This window comes from Lactuca virosa, chromosome 7 (genome assembly GCF_052849685.1).
Source record: "Lactuca virosa cultivar CGN04683 chromosome 7, Lactuca_virosa_CGN04683_v6, whole genome shotgun sequence".
NCBI lineage: Eukaryota > Viridiplantae > Streptophyta > Magnoliopsida > Asterales > Asteraceae > Lactuca > Lactuca virosa.
The window spans coordinates 181,967,147-181,986,711 of record NC_136432.1 but is presented as its reverse complement, the minus strand read 5'-3'; the positions used below and the strand labels follow the sequence as shown (position 1 = coordinate 181,986,711).

Below are 19,565 nucleotides of genomic sequence, written 5' to 3'. Positions count from 1 at the left end.
TTATATGGAAGATGAATGTATGATTTATCTCCTTACGTAATCTTTTCTGATTAAATATAAAGATGAACGCATGACATAATATCTTTCATCCATGCAATATTATCATATCTATATATGTTTCTTTTTTATCAAACTTAAACTATAAAGTTTTGATATTTTTTTTCAACGACAATAAACATAAAGTTTCCACTGTAGTGTTCAATGCATAGATATTATGGATTTAATTTGAAAGCAAATTTCCAAACAAATTTAAATTGTCCACAAGAAATATTTATCATTCAACTGTTTTTTCTAAATTATGAATCAATGTAATTTGAAGAACATAAAAATATAAAAATGTAAAAAGATAGGTGGTCCAACACAAATTTTACATGATGGGTTAATCAAAACAACGGAGGTGAAGAATAATAAAAATAAGATTAAAGAAACCTATCCAGGTAATATAGTTTTTTAATTTGTATATATTTAGTTTTTATTTTATTTTTGACGAAATAAGTCGTTGAACTTGTTGTTTTTATATACATGCAGTCCTTACAATTAGCTATTCAGGAAAAATAACTTAATAGAATAATATAGTTATCAGTTTATCACATTTAGTTTTTAATGTTTTTTTGTTGTGAAATAAGTTTTTATTGTGTTTGTACATTTAGTACTTATGACAGATTTGTACTTTTTTCCTAAATATATTTTTGAGTAAGTGAAGTTAATTTTCAGTTCAACTCAATTCAGTCAATTCAGTCTCATATGATTTTATAAATAAAAATAAAAGTTAAAATTGACAATCAAGTTCAAATGAGAACTCAAATATTTGTAAGAACCTAAGAACTCGAGGATGACCCTTTTAGACATCGAAATACGGTTAAATTGTTCATCTTCTATTTCTTCTACTACATTTTGTAGCTACTGTCAATGTAAAGTCTTGGTTTAGCTCGGTTCATCGCTCTTAAAGAACCAAGAACCAGTACAGTAGTTGTTGTAAACAGGGAAACACATGTTTGATAGAGGGATGAATTTTTTTTAAAGACACCATTCAACATAGGCCTTAGTCTATTTTTTCCCCGTGTTTATTAATATATGTAAACTATGACTTCCTACATACACATTGTCTGTGTCGAAGTAGTCCCCAAAGTGTTCTCTATGTTTTACAAAGCATTAGAGCAATATGTTAGTGAAAGTTTTCCATGGCCATTACCTTTTCATCAATGGTCATGTCTTCAACCGTATGCACACATTGTCTATGTCGAAGTAGTCCCCAAAGTGCAATAGTTTCCGTAGTTGATGTCGTTCTAACTTCCGAACATGTTGTCTGGCTATTTTTGTTCATTGGTATCTTTAAAATCAAGTAGTTCTTGAATTACAACCTTCCAAGTTTGTAAGGTGCCATTAAATATATGTGTATTGTTGTTATCATATATATATATATATATATATATATATATATATATATATATATATATATATATATATATATATATATATATATATATATAAACATCAACACAACTAAACTTATGTTTAGCACCACATATTGACAACATTGACACATCTTGGTCATTTCCTAAAGCAAATAACCTGAATTAAGATCATTTAAGATTTTCTAGTGGTAAACCAAGGGCTTTCCATCGATGTAATCTAACATTATACAATACAATCGAGGTCATGCATATGAAACTCCCACGAGTCTGATAGATCCACATAGTTTGACCATCCATATATCGCCTATATGGATACATTTACAGTAGATGTTTTCATGATCGATAAGCTGGTTCTCCGGTTAGATGGTACACATTTGAAGCACCAATTAAATGTTATTGTTAGAACCTGGTTATGGTTATAGTGAAGACAAAGACAATGAAAGATATGAACTATTGCAATGGTTTCTTTGAAAAACATTGTAACAAACCATATAGGCATCAATCACGAAAATGTAGTGATAGCAAAAAGTGATGCTAAACTATGAAGGGATAAGAGATGTAACGGATATGACGAAGCTGCCCATGAAAAAAGAAACTATCTGGTCCAAAATTATAACATTAAAAGTTTACGTCCCTAAATTACAAAAAGCTACTAAATTCAGGGGCCATTCTGTTGGTGCAATTTGACGATTTTACCCATGTAAAGAAGCGTAGAAGTAGTCATGTTTAGAAGAATAAAAATATATTAAATAATTATTAAAATCGACATGGAGGAAAGCAGAGGATTCTTATCCCTTAATTTCAGAGCTGCACTGTCCAGTTATAACGGAACAGGGCGGTTCCCCTCATTTATTTATTCCCAAATATACCCTTCCCATGTCCTCTTCTTCACTCAAAGTAACCAGCTCACGTGACCAAAATTTTAAATTAATCAACATAATACGACGCCGTTATTTTAAGCAAATAAAGTCCGTCGCTAAAAGAGAGATTCACACAAGGGCCACGTGAATATTGACAAGCCTGCTCAATTGCCTCAAATTACCCATATTGCCCTCCACTAACAGCCATGTTCTTTAAAAATAAAATGTGGCGAAAATTGTAACAACAAAGCTGTTTTCTAAACAAATACAAAAATTATCTAACTATCTATAACTTTAGCTAAACAATGTCTTGAGATGCAACAAGCTTCTACAGGTGGAATTTTAAATTAACTATTGCATTTTTTAATTTTAGAAATCGATATTATACGAGTGAAGTTAGTAAAGATTATATAATTAATAATTATTTGTAAAAAAATGTTTTTTTACAACTACATTTTCTATTTAGAAAAAACATATATTTTTACCAACATAAATCTTAATCAAAATTAATTTTATCAAACATTACAAAACAATTTTTTCAACTACAGATTCAATAATTAGGTTTGGAGTAAATTCATACACCTTTTATTTGGTGGGCTAAATGTTAAAAAAAATCTATCATACTTTTTAACCATGTAACAAATTATTATATTTTATCATTCTTTTGTAAAATTTAACCTTCCATAAAAGTACATAAATGGTCCCTTTACCACAGAATGACAGAAACCATTTATGTAATTTTGTCTTTAACCTTTGAAAATAAAACAAGAGTTTAAATCAGTCATTTTGAATTCATGTATTCCTCATTTGTAACGAGAAGTAAAATCGAATTAAACTCAGGGGCAAAAGCGAGAATTTACAAGCTTCATAGATTGATACGAAGAAGTAGTTTTCCAGATCTATCATACTCCACTACACTCCACCCCACACTTCACGAGTTCAGTCTCTTTCAAGCTCACAAACGCACTTTCACCTCTGTAGCTATCAATGGCAGCGGTCGGAGCCTTGAAGCCACCTCTTTGCTTCTCTTCTTCCTCCGGCATTGCTGCCGAACGGAGAGACCTCAGCTCTTCGTCGTCGTCCTTTCGGAGTTTATCGTTTGCTTCGTCTCATCTGTCCGGAGACAAGGTATCTTCGGTATCATCCGTGCGACCACGCCGTCATGGAGGTAGAGCTTCGGTGGTTGTTTCTCCCAAAGCTGTTTCCGATTCCAAAAATTCGCAGACATGTCTTGATCCTGACGCTAGTCAAGTATGGTCCCTCGTTTTCTATCTGTCATTTTCAGTATGATCACCAATTAATTGTATGTTGAACTCAGATATTTTCACGCAATTTTCGAAAATTTTGAACTAAAATTCTGTTCAGATCTAGTAGAGTAATAATGCGTGGTGAACTATAATTCTGTAAAGTTTGTAGACATGATTCTGGAGAAAACTTAATTGAAATTCACTAGAAGTAGAAGTCGAGGAACTATTCGTGATTTCACGAAAGGTGATAGATGAAATTCACCTAGGAGAGAGAAAGAGATTTACTCGTTCATATCGATAATGGATATGAGAAAAGGAAAGAAAATCAGTTAAATTATATTGTGAGAAGCAAAAACTAACAGCGAATCTGAGATTTCACGATGCTAGAAGATGAATCGAACTCAATATTTTTATGATCATGAGCTTTGTTATCGAGAATATCTCAATTAGCTAAAGAATCCATGCTTTTGTGTAATTTTGTAATGCATTCCTGTCATCTCTTGTTTGATATAAATGGCTTATTACTCTTACAACAACCAGGCTTTGTAATGCATGTCTGATTTCTGCAGAGTGTTCTTGGGATAATACTTGGAGGTGGAGCTGGGACACGTCTTTACCCTTTAACAAAGAAGAGGGCAAAGCCTGCTGTTCCTTTAGGAGCAAACTACAGGCTTATCGACATTCCTGTAAGCAACTGTTTAAACAGCAACATATCAAAGATTTATGTTCTTACACAGTTCAATTCTGCATCACTCAATCGCCACCTGTCACGTGCTTATGCAAGCAACATGGGTGGCTACAAGAACGAAGGGTTTGTTGAAGTCCTTGCTGCTCAACAAAGCCCAGAAAATCCAAACTGGTTCCAGGTAATTCATTAACAATCAAGACATGATTCTGTGATTTCAGAAAGGGTAAAAATGTCATGAAACTATTTATGTTCAATTTGTTACAGGGGACTGCTGATGCAGTGAGGCAGTATTTGTGGCTATTTGAAGAGCATAATGTTCTAGAGTACCTAATCCTTGCTGGAGATCATTTATACCGAATGGATTATGAGAGATTTGTTCAAGCTCATAGAGAAACTGATGCTGACATCACTGTAGCAGCTTTACCAATGGATGAAAAACGTGCAACTGCGTTTGGACTAATGAAGATTGATGAAGAAGGGCGTATAATTGAATTTGCAGAAAAACCAAAAGGAGAGCAACTAAAAGCTATGAAAGTTGATACCACAATCTTAGGGCTTGATGAAGAGAGAGCTAAAGAGATGCCTTATATTGCTAGTATGGGAATATATGTTGTCAGCAAAGATGTAATGTTGGATTTGCTGAGGGATAAGTTTCCTGGAGCTAATGATTTTGGAAGTGAAGTTATCCCTGGTGCAACTTCTATTGGCCTAAGAGTATGTTTCTTTTAACTTTTTTTTTTTTTTTTAAAAACAAGTAATCAATATGGTTATAATTTTTTTTATATAATCTATATAGGTACAAGCTTACCTTTATGATGGCTATTGGGAAGATATTGGTACCATTGAGGCCTTTTACAATGCCAATTTGGGAATCACAAAAAAGCCAATCCCAGATTTCAGGTAATTTCATCTTTAAACCTGACATCAGTCACAACCACAGTCACAGTCACAGTCAAAGTCACAGACATTTATGGTGTTGGATATTTGATGCAGCTTTTATGATCGATCATCCCCGATTTACACTCAACCTCGATACCTACCTCCTTCCAAGATGCTTGATGCTGATGTCACCGATAGTGTTATTGGTGAAGGGTGTGTCATTAAGGTTAGAAAATCATAATCAATGCCATTTTTTTATCGAAAATGTCGTAACATGATTGATGTGACACTTTTTTTTTTCTTATGAATTGATATGATAATAAGTTTTAAAAAACTTTGTTGTACAGAACTGCAAGATTCATCATTCGGTTGTTGGTCTTCGATCTTGCATAGCTGAAGGTGCAGTAATTGAAGATTCATTGCTGATGGGAGCAGATTATTACGAGGTAATAATTTAAAAAATTATTTTTCTCGGTTATAAAATATTACAATTATCATTGAAATTTATCTATTTTGCAGACGGATGCTGATAGGGAGCTTCTTGCTGCGAAAGGTAGTGTTCCAATTGGTATTGGGAAGAATACTCATATCAAAAGAGCGATTATTGACAAGAATGCACGCATAGGAGACAATGTTAAGGTAACTTCTTGTAATAACTTGCTTTCAGTTCAATATTTTGTTGCATGGACTACTCAACAGACTTTCTAGGGCTAGCTCACATGAAGCTGATGAGGGCATTTATGTCTTTTGCACAAACAACAAATTGAGAACGAGTCCCTTTACCTTTTTGGTTCGGACAAAAAGTTTTAACTTTTTTTCCGGTTGACATCAATCCCCTGGTCCCACCTTTTTGTGTGAGACAAAAAGTTGTAGTTTGTGCTATTGAACATCAGCCCTGGTCCCACGTTGTTCTCTTTGGGTAGGACAAAAAGTTGTTGTTTTTGTCGTCCTACCTTGTTCTACTTTTTGTATAACAAAAAGTTGCAGTTTTTGTCCTATTGAACATTAACCCTGGTCCCACTCTTTTTGTGTACAACAAAAGGTTGTAATTTTTGTTTTATTGATATCAGTACCACCCTCCATCCTGTTATACCTTTTTGGATAGACAAAAAATTTCCAATTTTTGTCCTATTAACATTAGTCTTATTTTTTCTTTTACCCTTTTTGGTGGAACAAAAAGTTGCAAGTTTTGTCTTATTAACATCAGTCCTCTTTCTTTTACCTTTTTGGGTCCTCTTTCTTTTACCTTTTTGGGTGGAACAAAAGTTGTCTTATTAACATCAGTCATCTTTCTTTTACCTTTTTGGGTGGAACAAAAGTTTTGTCTTATTAACATTAGTCATCTTTCTTTTACCTTTTTGTGTGGAACAAAAGTATTGTCTTATTAACATTAGTCCTCATTCTTTTACCTTTTTTGGTGGAATAAAAAGTTGCAAGTTTACCTTTTTTGATGGAATAAAAAGTTGCAAGTTTTGTCTTATTAACATGAGATCCCCCTTTCCCACCACCTTGTTTGGGAGACAAAAAATTGCAATTCATGGCCTAGTGACATCAATTTTTGTCCTATATTGGCATCATAGTCTTTGACCCACCACCCTTTTCTACCTTTATGGGTTAGACAAAATATTCAAATCTTTTTCCTATTGACTATAGTTGTGTGCCACCATGTTCTACTGTTTTTTGGATAGGAAAAAACATTCAACATATCACAAGATGAGAAAGATTTGATGTTTACAATTTTCTTTTGTGATGTCAGATTATAAACACCGATAATGTTCAAGAAGCAGCAAGGGAAACAGATGGGTACTTTATAAAAAGCGGGATCGTTACAGTTATCAAAGACGCGTTGATTCCTTCTGGCAGCATAATCTAGACATGAGGTACATTATGATATGATGTTTTGATGAAGAGGAAGTGTACCACGATATGAAATGTAAAAATTCCATTTTAATTGAATAAAAAAGTAAAACCCCATAGACTCTCCTCTTCTTTACTTCCCTTGTAGCTGATGAGGTTAAGTGAGTTTGGATGTTGTCATGTAATACCGGTTAATACTGTATCTGTGCTTTAGCAGTTGTACATTTCATGTTCCTTTTACAAGGGCCTTTACTTTGCATCACATACTAAAACTAACTCCTTGATATCTTTCAATAGATTTAACCTTCATTTTGAGAAATTACCATATCAACCTTCATGTACTTTTTACAAATGTGCATTCTGAGTCTAAGTTACCTTTTGCATTCGTATAAATTCCAATTACCTGATGATATTAAAATCACCAAAAACCTATTTCCTAGATCTATAAGATCTATAAGAGCAACATACAACCAAAAGATTCTCTAAAGCATTTCATCAAACATCTGTCTTGCATCATCCAGCGAATCACAATTTTTTAAACCAAGCTTATTCTCAAATCCCAATTATTTAATATGAGTTCCGTAAGGATGAAAGTTTTGTCAACATATTTTTTATAATAAAATTATTAAATAAGATTTTTAAGCGCTATAAAATATCAACGCATTTTTAAAATATCCATTTATTCCAACACAAATAATTGAGTCCTTGACCTGGTCAAACTTCCTATACATATAAACTGAACCATAGGCAATCTAACAGAAAAACTCCAACCACATCAATAGCCACCTTCTTCATCATAGTGGCCACCAACATGGCTCGGTTTATTGAGCTTGGTGGAAATGGAATTCTCAAGGACTCACATATCGAGTTATTAGTATGTATGATTCTGGTTTCAATGTCTATTCTTTCTATAATCATCTTTGTGTGTGGTGGTGACTCTGATGATCATCATTCCCGTAAGAAACATCGTCGAGGGGGTCGCTCTGGTTTCGTAAATGGGGTATATGTTGATAATGCTGGTGGTGGTGATGGTGGTGGTCATGGCGGAGGTGGAGGCGGAGATGGTGGTGGTGGTGGTGGCTTTTGATAAGCATAGCAATGGAAAAGAATGGGGTTTACAAAACAACCATATATATATATATATATAAATTTAGTTGATATGTATTTGTCTAGAGACTAAGTTCGATGTGACATGTTTGGGGTTTGGAATAAAAAATAGCCTTCTTATGAGGTTTGGAAGTGATAGTATGAGTTTTTTTAATTTATCTCTCACACAGTGGGCTTTAAACATATTTTTGTATTCGATGTGTAAGGAGGATGCGGTTGTTGGTATTCAACCTTTTTGGGTTTGAAATAGTTAATTTGTATTCAATTACATTGTGATATGTGCAATGAACATATATTTTGTATTTATATTTGCTTATGTATCCTTTTAATTAAGTATTTAATAGATATGTATCCTTGCTTATGTATCCTTTTCATGAATGTCTTCGGTTGTAAAGATATTCTTAAAATACTTTTTAATATATAGCCAAATAAATCATGAAGCAAGTTTAATAGAAATATCGTTTTGTGGCTCATTCTTTTTGAATGTTGGCTTTTTTATCACCACAAGTAATAATAAAAGTCATAAATAATCATTATCAAACGATGTGATTGCCAAGCTGGTGATGGAGAAAATATACGTCATTCAATGGAATTTTTCTAGCCAGGTCATGATTTGGCCACCTATCACCATCACATTCACTTATCAGTTTATAACTTTATATGTATCTTTGCATTATCTCTGATACTACAAATTATTTAGGTCGACCAAAAAGTATTCATCCAATATCTGAATTACAAATAAATAGCAAAAACATTTTGTTAAAATTTCTTTTAAAAAGATATAAATACATAATGAAGGTTTTAGTTGATAGTTTTCAGATTAAACTAAAGCCATCAATTGAGAACACAAAATCACCATTTAGGATATAGTGACTGTTTTGCTCTTAACATGAACAATAACTCATATTAAAAAGGTTATAAAACAGGTAAAACCAATGCTAGCTTCAATAATCGATAGACTAATGGAAACACAATATGTTTCTTTGTTTCCACCATCACTCTAGCAAGGTCAGAAATACTTTCCAAGTTAACAAATATTTTATCTTTTTTAATAATGTCAATGTAGAAGTCAAGTTGATGCTCAAGCATCATCATTTCCGCACAACTAAAATCATCTGGATACATCTTAGCCAACTTCAGTAACTTTGATCGGTTAAACTCACGAAATGAATCACGTGGATTCAAAGCAATTGTACAAATAAGCAATTCGGAGCTTTCTTCACTAAAACGATCATGAAACTCTTCAATTTGCGCATTCACAACAGTGTTAAAACAGTCAAACTCGTAATACTGTCGATACGTGATATCAGTCTTTTGTTTAGGGTTTTTTGGATTAACATAATCTTCGGCCCTTTTCATTGTTCCAATATCGTGTTTTTCACAAAAAGAAAAGATCTCCTTCAAAAGTGAATCAAACCCATCAGCTCTAAACTTTTCCAATACCTGCTTAGTTGATTTAGCCAATAACATAGCGTTCAGGACATCTTTACCTTCTCCTAGAAGAGCTCGTGGCAATACATGTGTAATCCCTAAAATTTGCAACATCAAGTGCAAATAGAACACAAAATCAAATGATTTTAAATAGATATGGAGCCCATTTGCTTGACGTGGACTCAAACTAGTATCACCTTCCTCTTCAACATATTCAAGCACCTTAAAAATAGAAGGAAACACATGAAGCACATGCGAAAGTGTGTTGCGGTGAAAATCAATCACCTTATTTCCACCACTTGAAAAAAGATGATTTAGCGCATTTTCATTTTCACTAATACTGATAGCTTCTTGTACTTTCTTTTTGTCACTTTCTCGAATCATATCTTTTCGTTTGCAAGAAGTACAAACCACTTTGTTGAGAATGGCTATCATGTCAAAGAAATTCCCAACACCAAAATGTGTTTTTGCAATTGCCACAACAACCGACTCAAGTTGATGACCAAAACAATGTACATAATATGCCGAGCTATTTTCTTTTTTGATTAAATCTTTTAAACCATTAAACTCATCACGCATATCGCTTGTTCCGTTATAACTTTGACCTCTAACTTTTTTCAAACTGAGTCCATTTTGAGCAAAAAAAGAATCAATGGAAGATTTAAGGGATAATGCAGATATCTCCAACACATTAACGAGACCAAAATTTTTCTCATGAACAATTCCAAATGCATCAACATAACGAAAAACCAAAATGATTTGTTTCTTTGTATATTCAAGATCAGGCACATCAAACAACAAGCTAAACACATCATCACCAATTTCTTCAAGAATGGTTTTGGCTTTTGATTTGGAAATATTTGTATGATCTTGAATACTTGTATCCCCAAATGAAAATATAGAACTAGGTTGGGATATATTATCAGAGTCATCTTCACTTGAAGATTCCCCTCCATTATCCTCAATATCAATTCCCGGTGGTATTTTCCTTTTCAGAGCTATCTTCATTTTTTTCTGGCCATATAATATAAGAATTAGCTAATTCTACTTTTTTCAACATTTTCAAGAATTAAATTAAGTCAAATAAACAATTATTATCTACTAAAAATCACCAGTTAATAATTGATTTAGATAAGGGAAATAACTGAAGGACAACAAAAGCCAACCTAAGTTAACAATCTACCAAGTTACAAACCCTAACAATTAACGATTTTATTTTCAATAAAACCAAACAAATTTAACCACTACAAAGGTAACAATTGAACACAAACAAGGAAAGAATTAATTATGAACAAATAACAAGTATCACGTAACAAAAGATTTAGAAGAAGTAATACTTAAATACCTTAAGAGAGGAGCAAGTGTGGACTTGTGTCGTGGTGGAGACTGTCGGTAGCACTGGTGTTGTTTGAACCGGAAATGAATGGTGCGGCGGACGGGAGGGCAGTGGCCACGCCGGACGGCCTGATGTGCTGTTGTTTGCTGACACGAACTCGTGGTGGCAGTGAGAGTGTGAGTTGCTCTGGTTCGAATTTCGACTAAAGAAAAAAAAAACATTTGAGTATTTTTAATTCGATGGACTGGGGCACTGGGCTACGGGTGATTATTATTTTTGGTTGGGCTTCTATTGTCAAAAATCACTTTAAGCATCCGAAGTGCATTTCAATAGTGAAAACAAAAATAACACATATAGTAATCTAGTAGTTTAGTTGTCAGCGTTTTAACAAAATTTCAAATTCTATCAAAGTTTAACAAATTATATATATATATATATATATATATATATATATATATATATATATATATATATATATATATATATATATATATATATATATATATATATACTATCTTAGAAATCTCACTATTTCTAAAAATAGATTCAATATAATAATAACATTTTTTTAAGACGTGCAAACATTTAAGCCGAAAGTACAACAAGCCATCAATTTAATAATATTATAATTTAAGTCGGTCAAATGACGATGCAATACGTGCAAGTATCCAATGCAACAGATAAAAAATCTCAATTTCATTTTAAATAGGGCTTCCTTATCTTTTGCCAATAATGTGGTATTTCTCCGCTCAAGATTAGAGACTCATTTAAATAATAAACCACAAGTACCGGGTAATAAGGAGATTTGCAGCTACTTACGATGCCCTATTTGTCGATCCTTTTACCCAGTCCTTTAATCTTCGATGAAGTCGTCTTGAAGCCTGAGATTTCGGCAAAAAAATTTTTGTTCTCGCCCTCCTTTCCCTTATATCAGGCGATCGCCGAAATCATTTCCGGTCTCTTTCTATGAAACAATTTTTCTCCTTCTCAGTCAAGAAACCCAAACACCAATTACCAACATTGTTATCCCTACCACTACTGAACCACCAACGTACAAATGAAGGTACAATTCTACATATACACTTGTGTTTTGAGTTTTAAATTTGCGATTTATTAATGCTTAATTTCGAAGCAAGCCCATCAGTTTTGAAGAGTGCCATCATGCTTTGAATGCTCTAATTTTTAGTTATGTATGTATCTAATCTTCCTCTTTAATGATTGGATTCACCTGTTTTATTTCCCCATAATTTAATTTGTATGATTTTTTTGTGAATACATATCCAAAACTTGTATACTTTCTAACTGAATTTGTGTGTGCTTTTTTTTCGATTTGCAAGTAGGTTGTAATAGATGAACGGTTAAGTGACTGCAAATAAGTGGATTTAGTTTAATTATGCTGACATCTGTTATTTTCAAGTGAATTGTGAAGCAGTAACAAGAATTATCCGTATGAGTGTTTCAAGATTGGTTTTAGTTTTACTATGCTCATGTCTAACGGGAATGAATTTTTTCAGGATATACAATTACCAAGAAAAAAAGATTATGAGATAGCTAGTCGACCATCACATGCATTGCTCACTGCCACTGCTAACCACCACCCACTCTCTTTCTCCTCAAATTTCATGTATTTTTGCAACTGCTGATTTAAAAGGTTAAAGGAATTTATAGGTAAACAAGGTTGAGATTTAGTGATTATGAAGCTAATTTAGTGTTTCTTTAGAGGTATCCTCTTGCAGGTCTGACTCTTTGGGAAGCTTTACAACATGTTGAAGACCCAAACACTAACAAACCATTAGTCACAATAACTGATGTTGGGGTTTCTCAACCAATTATAGAAGAAGATAGTGGTTCTGATGTGTGAAATGGTGTTAGCACCAAAGAGTTGGCTTCATTTAGGTACATATTTTTGGAGTTTTAGTTTGCTACTTTTGTTTTTTGAGTTTTATTCTTTACTAGGCATTTAGATGTCATTTTTGTTGAGGGTGTAAGTATGTCTTTCTATATTATAACAGGTTGTGTGAGTTTAAAATTCTTGAAAAGTGTATTCTTAAACTTGTGGAGAGAGAAATGGGAGGATTTTTAGGAATATTATTCACGATCCAGTTTTTTTACAAGAGTAATATTGGAAAATGTTGGAAGTAAGAACTTGTGCCATAATTAATTATGGGCACAAGAGTCTTAATAAGAAAATATATATAAAAAAAATGTTGATAGCCAAAGCCAAAAACTTGGTTTGTTTTCTATGAATAGCAAAAGTCAAATGTTCAGAATATTGTTTTCCAAAAATAAATATTTAAGATTTTAAATGGTCTTTGTTTGATTATTGATGGTTTTAAAAGGAAGGGGCAATTTGGTCATAATATAAAATTCTTGGAATAATAGTCTTAAAAAATCAGTATCATCTTGAATGTTTGTAGTTGTATGGACAAAGTTTGGATATTTGTTTTATATGTGTGATTATAGCATTCTAATGTATAGCTATTTTTTCAAACTTAATCTTTGTATAAAATAGGTTTCTTTATAGTAACCTTCATTAGATATCAGAAGCCTTTTAGACATTTTGTCCACTTGGATGTCACTGCACGACTCAAATCCACTAACTAGGAGACTAATTTTGCCTTTCTAAAAAAAGTTTTTTAAACTTTATATTCCATTTTGTGTTCATTCAAAGTCAATTTAAACCTTGGTTCGACTACAAGGAGGTAGAGGTTAAGTGTTTTCCTTACGGTTATTCATTTTTCAGGCAAAGGTAGCTCTATAACCATTAGTGGTCTATTGGACATCAAAGTTGAAGCCTATACAAAGTATGCTCTCATGCCATTGTAATAACCTTTTGGTGTTTTGTAACTTCTTCCCTAACCATAAATTACACCACTTTTTGTGTTTTATAAGAAAGAGGTGGTTAGCATATGTCAAATATAACAATCGTGATGTGTAAAATGTATGTATTGTATCTGATGTAATTATTTTTCCCTTTTCTAATTTCATTTTTTGTAAAATAACACATTGATTTGTACTGATATTATGATCGTCAATCTAATTTACTATTTGCTAATAAAATTACTAAAAACTATTAAAAATGTATGACATGTGAATTTAGCTTCCTCTGATCTATACAATAGTTGTAATGTTTTTTGATTTTACGCTGACAATATGAATATATAACTGGAATTATAAACAAAATATAAAATGGAGGATTAAAGTTGTACTTTTTGAAAATTAATAAGAGATGGGAGGTCCTTGTGCTTTATAAAACTTGATAATAATTTGGAAAATTATTTTATATAAGTTGAAAGGTAAACCGTTTGTGGTTAGAAACGAATTTTAATGTATAGAGTTTGTTAATAATACTTAATATGCTCCTTGTATGTTACAACAAAAAATGTGAAAGAGTTTTATTTTATTTGTCTTAATTTTGACTGTATTTAAATTACATTTTGTGTAATGCAAACAAACACAATAATTTCTTTGTGGAGAGAAAAAAAGTCTGATGTCGTTTTCTTTGAGTGCTTACAACTTGTGAGACCTTTTACAATTAAAAAATATAATTTCGTAGAATAAATCATATTTGATATTTGTTTTTTTTTTTTTTTGGGAAAGAGGCCAAAGCCCCGGCAAAGATTTTATAGAGACAAAAAAGAAAACCAAGAGTTATGTCATTTTTGGACAAACCCCAAAAATGAACAAAATCCAAACATCACGTAAATACCAAAACCAAAGGCTAACCCTAACAACAATATAGACAAAGAAAAGACAATTAATTTTATTCCAACTCCACAGCCCGGAGTGGTCTTCAAGCCTCCACTTCAACACGAATTGAAATCGCCATCTTCTCTCAAATTCTTCAAAATTGTGTTCATTATGTATGGTCCACATCCAAATGTCCAAATTAGCACAAGACCCATGAAAAGGATTGTCCCAAAATATCCACAAAAAAATGTATATAGTATCCAAATTCCAATTCCAAATGATATCCACAATAGCAATCTTCTTTCTTCTTTCCACCCTTCTATCTTTATTCTTCTTTATGCACTTCAAAAGCAAAACGCTAAAAATAGCCAAAATATCAACCCCACTCATTCCTTTATCATCTATCTTCCAAATCTCAAAAGCCATTTTTCTTTTTACACCAATAAACAAATCCACATCCAAATTCCAATCAATCCTAGCCAAAATAACTAAATTTTTAGAACACTTGCCATCAATACATCTTTTATGCACATCGATAATCTCCAAAAAAATCTTCAATAAAGCCTTCCAAATATCATTGATTCCAAAAAACCTCAAAAAAATCTTCAATAAATCATCATCTCTATCGAAATTATAAAGCAAATATCCGTCAATTCCTTGAGTGTACACACCTTGTTTCCAAGGCGGGAATTCACTTTTAAGGGAAAAAGTGATAAAAATCCCGAACCGTCAATTCCTTGAAAATACACACCTTGTTTCCAAGGTGGAAATTCACTTTTAAGGGAAAAAGTGATAAAAATCCCAAAACCGTCAATTCCTTGAATATACACACCTTGTTTCCAAGGCGGGGGATCACTTTTAAGGGAAAAAATGATAAAAAAAACTTGTATCCGTCAATTCCATTGATATACACACCTTGTTTCCAAGGCGGAAGTTCACTTTTAAGGGAAAAAGTGATAAAAATCCCGTATCCGTCAATTCCTTTTAGATACACACCTTGTTTCCAAGGCGGGAGTTCACTTTTAAGGGAAAAAGTGATAAAAATCCCAAAACCGTCAATTCATTGTTTATACTCACCTTGTTTCCAAGGCGGAAATTCATTTTTAAGGGAAAAAAAGATGAAAGTCCCGAATCCGTCTATTCCATGAATATACCCTCCATGTTTCCAATTTGGATAATCATAACAAATGAGGAAAAAACCCCAATGTATATGAATTAAAACCACTACATGAGTCATAAACCACATGAAACTCGGGATCAAACCGAGATGCAATTCACTTTTAAGGGAAAAAGTGATAAAAATCCCAAATCCGTCAAATCCTTGTATAAAACACCTTGTTTCCAAGGCGTAAATTCATAGCAATTAGGCATAAAGCCCAAATGTATATGAATTAAATCCACTTCATAAAGTAAACACCAAATGAAACTCGGGATCAAACCGAGAAGCAATTCATTTTTAAGGGAAAAAATGACAAAAATCCCATGCCCGTCAATTCCTTTATACAAATAGTGAAGAATAACTCCATTAATAGCAATGGAATTCATCCTTAACCAATAATTCCAATTTTGCCCTTTTATCATAACAGAGACCAAATTCCAATTACCCTTGCTATGGTTGATCATCATTTTATCTCCACCCCCAAAAAAACCTCCTGAATAAATGAGAATGAACAAAACCTCCACCTTTTGACCAAAATGCCCCTGACCCCAAGAATTAAGAGACCATTCAAAAAGAACATCTGAAAAGGCCTGCCAAGTATAAAGCGCATCAACTCCACCATCTCTCTCGACGAACCAGAACCATAACACTTCAAAAAAATTAAAAGTTCCTATTATGCCCTTGCTAATTAATCCTCCAGTACAAAAAATTCTGCAATAGCATTGAGATATAACCAGAGCCCAATTCCTATCAGATTTCAACCCTATCTCAACCGTTTTCTCACATTCACCATGAAATTGACCAAATTGCCCCTTCTTCCTAATCCACAAAAAACGAACATAGAAAGTAAATTTTTTTAAAATCCCTTTACTTTTATTCTCTTCATAGTCGCCACCCCATTGCTCAACCCAAGATCGAGTAATACTCCCAATCGCATTTTCAATCATCAATCGCCATTCACAAGGCCAATCCATCATAAAAAATTGACTAAAATGCCCCATACCATACATCTCTATACAATCAAAATCAAATTCCCCCCCTCGCTGAAAATAAAAAAACCCAAAAGAACAAAGGAAAAGGAATTTAGAACTAAAAGAATACCCATTAGAATATATATACACCCTGAACAGCCAACCCCTTCCTTTTCTATCCATCGAACCCCAATCACATCTAGAAACTTTCAAATACACCTTAATATCCTTAATTCCACATCTTAAAAACAACTTATTAATCCACCCAAAACTAATTATCTCAATCAACTCTCTTATTTCCCAAAATTGACCAAAAAACCCTTTGGTCCAAAATTTGAAAATACGATCCCTGTTTGCCGCTATCCCCAATACAGAAATAAAGACCAAACTATTATTATTTCTACCATGCCCGCCACCCTGCCAGCTACCCTTCCGATCCCACAACAACTTAATTTCCAAATCCATAGGAACAAGTACTTCTATTAACAGGGACATTCCACTCCCTACAAATTTCTTCATTAAGCCCAAGATAACCCAATTTAAGGCCAAAAATCTTGAGTCTAATGTCTTCTATGATAGTTTTAACAATATTATCCACTGAATTTCTCTCTCGCCCAAACAACCTCTTATTTCTTTCTTTCCAGACATGATAAACAGCAGCAGCCAAAGCAATCTTTTTAATAAAATTCCCAATGTTCTTCCCTTTGAGAGAGACCTGAAGTTCATCAATAATCTCGAACCAAGAACCAGGCAAGTGATGAATTTTACTTTTTTGCTTCACCCCATTCCAGACTTCACTAGAGAAATTACACTCAAAAAACAAATGTTCATGTGAGTCCATTTGACTTTTACAGAAAACACATTTAAGATCATTATCCTTAATCCATCTCCTCAGTCTATCTTGTGTCCTCAATTTTCCAAGAATAGCTAACCAAAGGATAAAACGGTGACAGGGGATTCCCTTTTGAAACCACACAATATCAAACCATTTAACACTTTGCTCTTGGTTCCTCAAAGAATTAGTAACCTGCTTAACAAAAAATGGCACCACATCTCTTTTCGAATTCACCCAAAGCACTTGATCATTATTTCCACTGTTAAGCTTAGGGATAGAATAATCACCAAGCTGCGGAATCAATCTTAGCCACTCATCCGGCCAAACCCAATCATCACTGGTTATGACATCTTTGACTTTATCACGAATGATATTTACTTAGATACTATAAGTAAAAACGTGTGTGAAGCAAGAATAATCCACACAATTTATTTAATTGTACTCATTTCTTGTATTAATAATGAAATTATGATGAATTATCAAATATACATGGAATATGGAAAATAATATTGACTAATACAAAAATGTATTTTTTTAATTATTAGATAAAAGATAGTCAAATATTTAGTTATCCATGTGAAATGGTGATGAAATGCAAATGACAATTTAAATCTATATCAACTTGTGCATATTTATAACAAATGCTAATGATGACAGATATTGGTTTAAAATGACAAATGTAAATAATATAACTATTATTAATTGTAAAACGAAATTTCTAAGAAGTAATTTGATATTAACTTTAACGTTTAAACATAAACAATATTTTATAATATATTTAATTTCAGTTTTTTGGTTAACTGTCTACAACCCAAAAACTAGTCGTCATTCACCCAAAAGGAAACAATTCACAAAACCAAACTATATGATGCCCTCCAAATAGAACATTCAGAAGCTATTCGGCGCAATGAAATTATTCGCCGCCGCTTAACGTCACATCATATTTGTTATTTCTGTTCAACATCTTGTCATTTAGGAGAAGTGGGTTGCCATATTTTCTATAAATACAAATTTAACATTTTTTAAAAATATTTTATAATTGTTATAAATTAAAATAATAATAAGAATAATAATTAAAAAACTTAAAGTTATACAACCTTACAAACTTTAAAAAAAACATACAAACATAAATACTTAAACATTTAAAAATGTAACGCCCGTGTTTCTAGGCTAGACATTAATGTTGATGTAATAGTCTAGATCAACCTTTGTAACTCGTTTTGAATGAATAAAGAGGAATTATGTGAATATTATGTGAATTATGTGTTTATTTACTTAATTATTATGATTAATGAATTAAGAATAAAAATGAGCGTCAGAAATAAATATAAATAAAGCCGATATCTAAGGATAAAGTTGTAGTGGTCGAAACAATGATTCTGGCGATATAAAGAGTACGGAAATCCGAGTTATAACGAAGAAGTTATGACCTGTCGAAGTTTTGCGACAGAACCGGCACGGCGTTGAATGACGTAAAATGTGAATTTACGATAGAGCGATTTTTAGCCTTAGTGATCTAAATGAAAGTCGTACAATACGTTAAACCGAGAGCGTGCATAAAAAGAACGTCCAAATCTGACTTTGTATGAGGAAGTTATGATTTTTCTAAGTTTCGGCTTAGCAGTATGCAGCCCAAAACTCGAATATGAGATCGAGTGGTTTCTAGCCGAAACATTTTAACCAGAATCGAAGATCTCGTCGATAGTACACATCGTACTACCTGTCGGACCCGATTAATATATATATCCCTGAATGCATATACTAAGGAATCATAAAGTTAGCATTATAGGCCCCTTTCTACTGAATGTACTAGACTCGACTGTTCTGTTTGTCGTTTGTAAAATGAAAATTTTCCCTAGTTTATAACTATCTTGACTCGAAAATAGTTTGCATTAACTTTCAAGTGGAACTGTCACAAAATGAAAGTAATGGGAAATTATAAGTACACAGTTGTCTTTTGAATTGACAACCCGCAGTACCGATTTACCTTTAAAACGTGTTTGTTTTATTAAGGTCATAATGTGATGGATAGTACCCATACTATACGCTCTCCCTGCAAGAGATTCTAGGGACCAAACGCGACTTCCGCA

The 19,565-nt window shown here is 32.8% G+C and overlaps 2 protein-coding genes across 2 annotated transcripts; one reads left to right on the top strand and one right to left on the bottom strand.

Moving 5' to 3' along the window:
* The first annotated feature begins 3,174 nt into the window (after nucleotides 1-3,174).
* Nucleotides 3,175-7,208, top strand: LOC145124261 (glucose-1-phosphate adenylyltransferase small subunit, chloroplastic/amyloplastic). Its single transcript, XM_079059531.1, has 8 exons — nucleotides 3,175-3,526; nucleotides 4,092-4,388; nucleotides 4,475-4,924; nucleotides 5,007-5,110; nucleotides 5,204-5,315; nucleotides 5,437-5,535; nucleotides 5,609-5,728; nucleotides 6,846-7,208. The coding sequence occupies exons 1-8, from the start codon at nucleotides 3,263-3,265 to the stop codon at nucleotides 6,960-6,962; spliced, it is 1,563 nt and encodes a 520-aa protein (XP_078915657.1). The 5' UTR covers nucleotides 3,175-3,262; the 3' UTR covers nucleotides 6,963-7,208.
* Nucleotides 7,209-8,846: 1,638 nt separating this feature from the next.
* On the bottom strand, nucleotides 8,847-11,031 carry LOC145123825 (uncharacterized). Its single transcript, XM_079059035.1, has 2 exons — nucleotides 10,830-11,031; nucleotides 8,847-10,498 (listed from the first exon to the last, which is right to left on the bottom strand). The coding sequence occupies exon 2, from the start codon at nucleotides 10,490-10,492 to the stop codon at nucleotides 8,969-8,971; it is 1,524 nt and encodes a 507-aa protein (XP_078915161.1). The 5' UTR covers nucleotides 10,493-10,498; nucleotides 10,830-11,031; the 3' UTR covers nucleotides 8,847-8,968.
* Nucleotides 11,032-19,565: the final 8,534 nt, after the last annotated feature.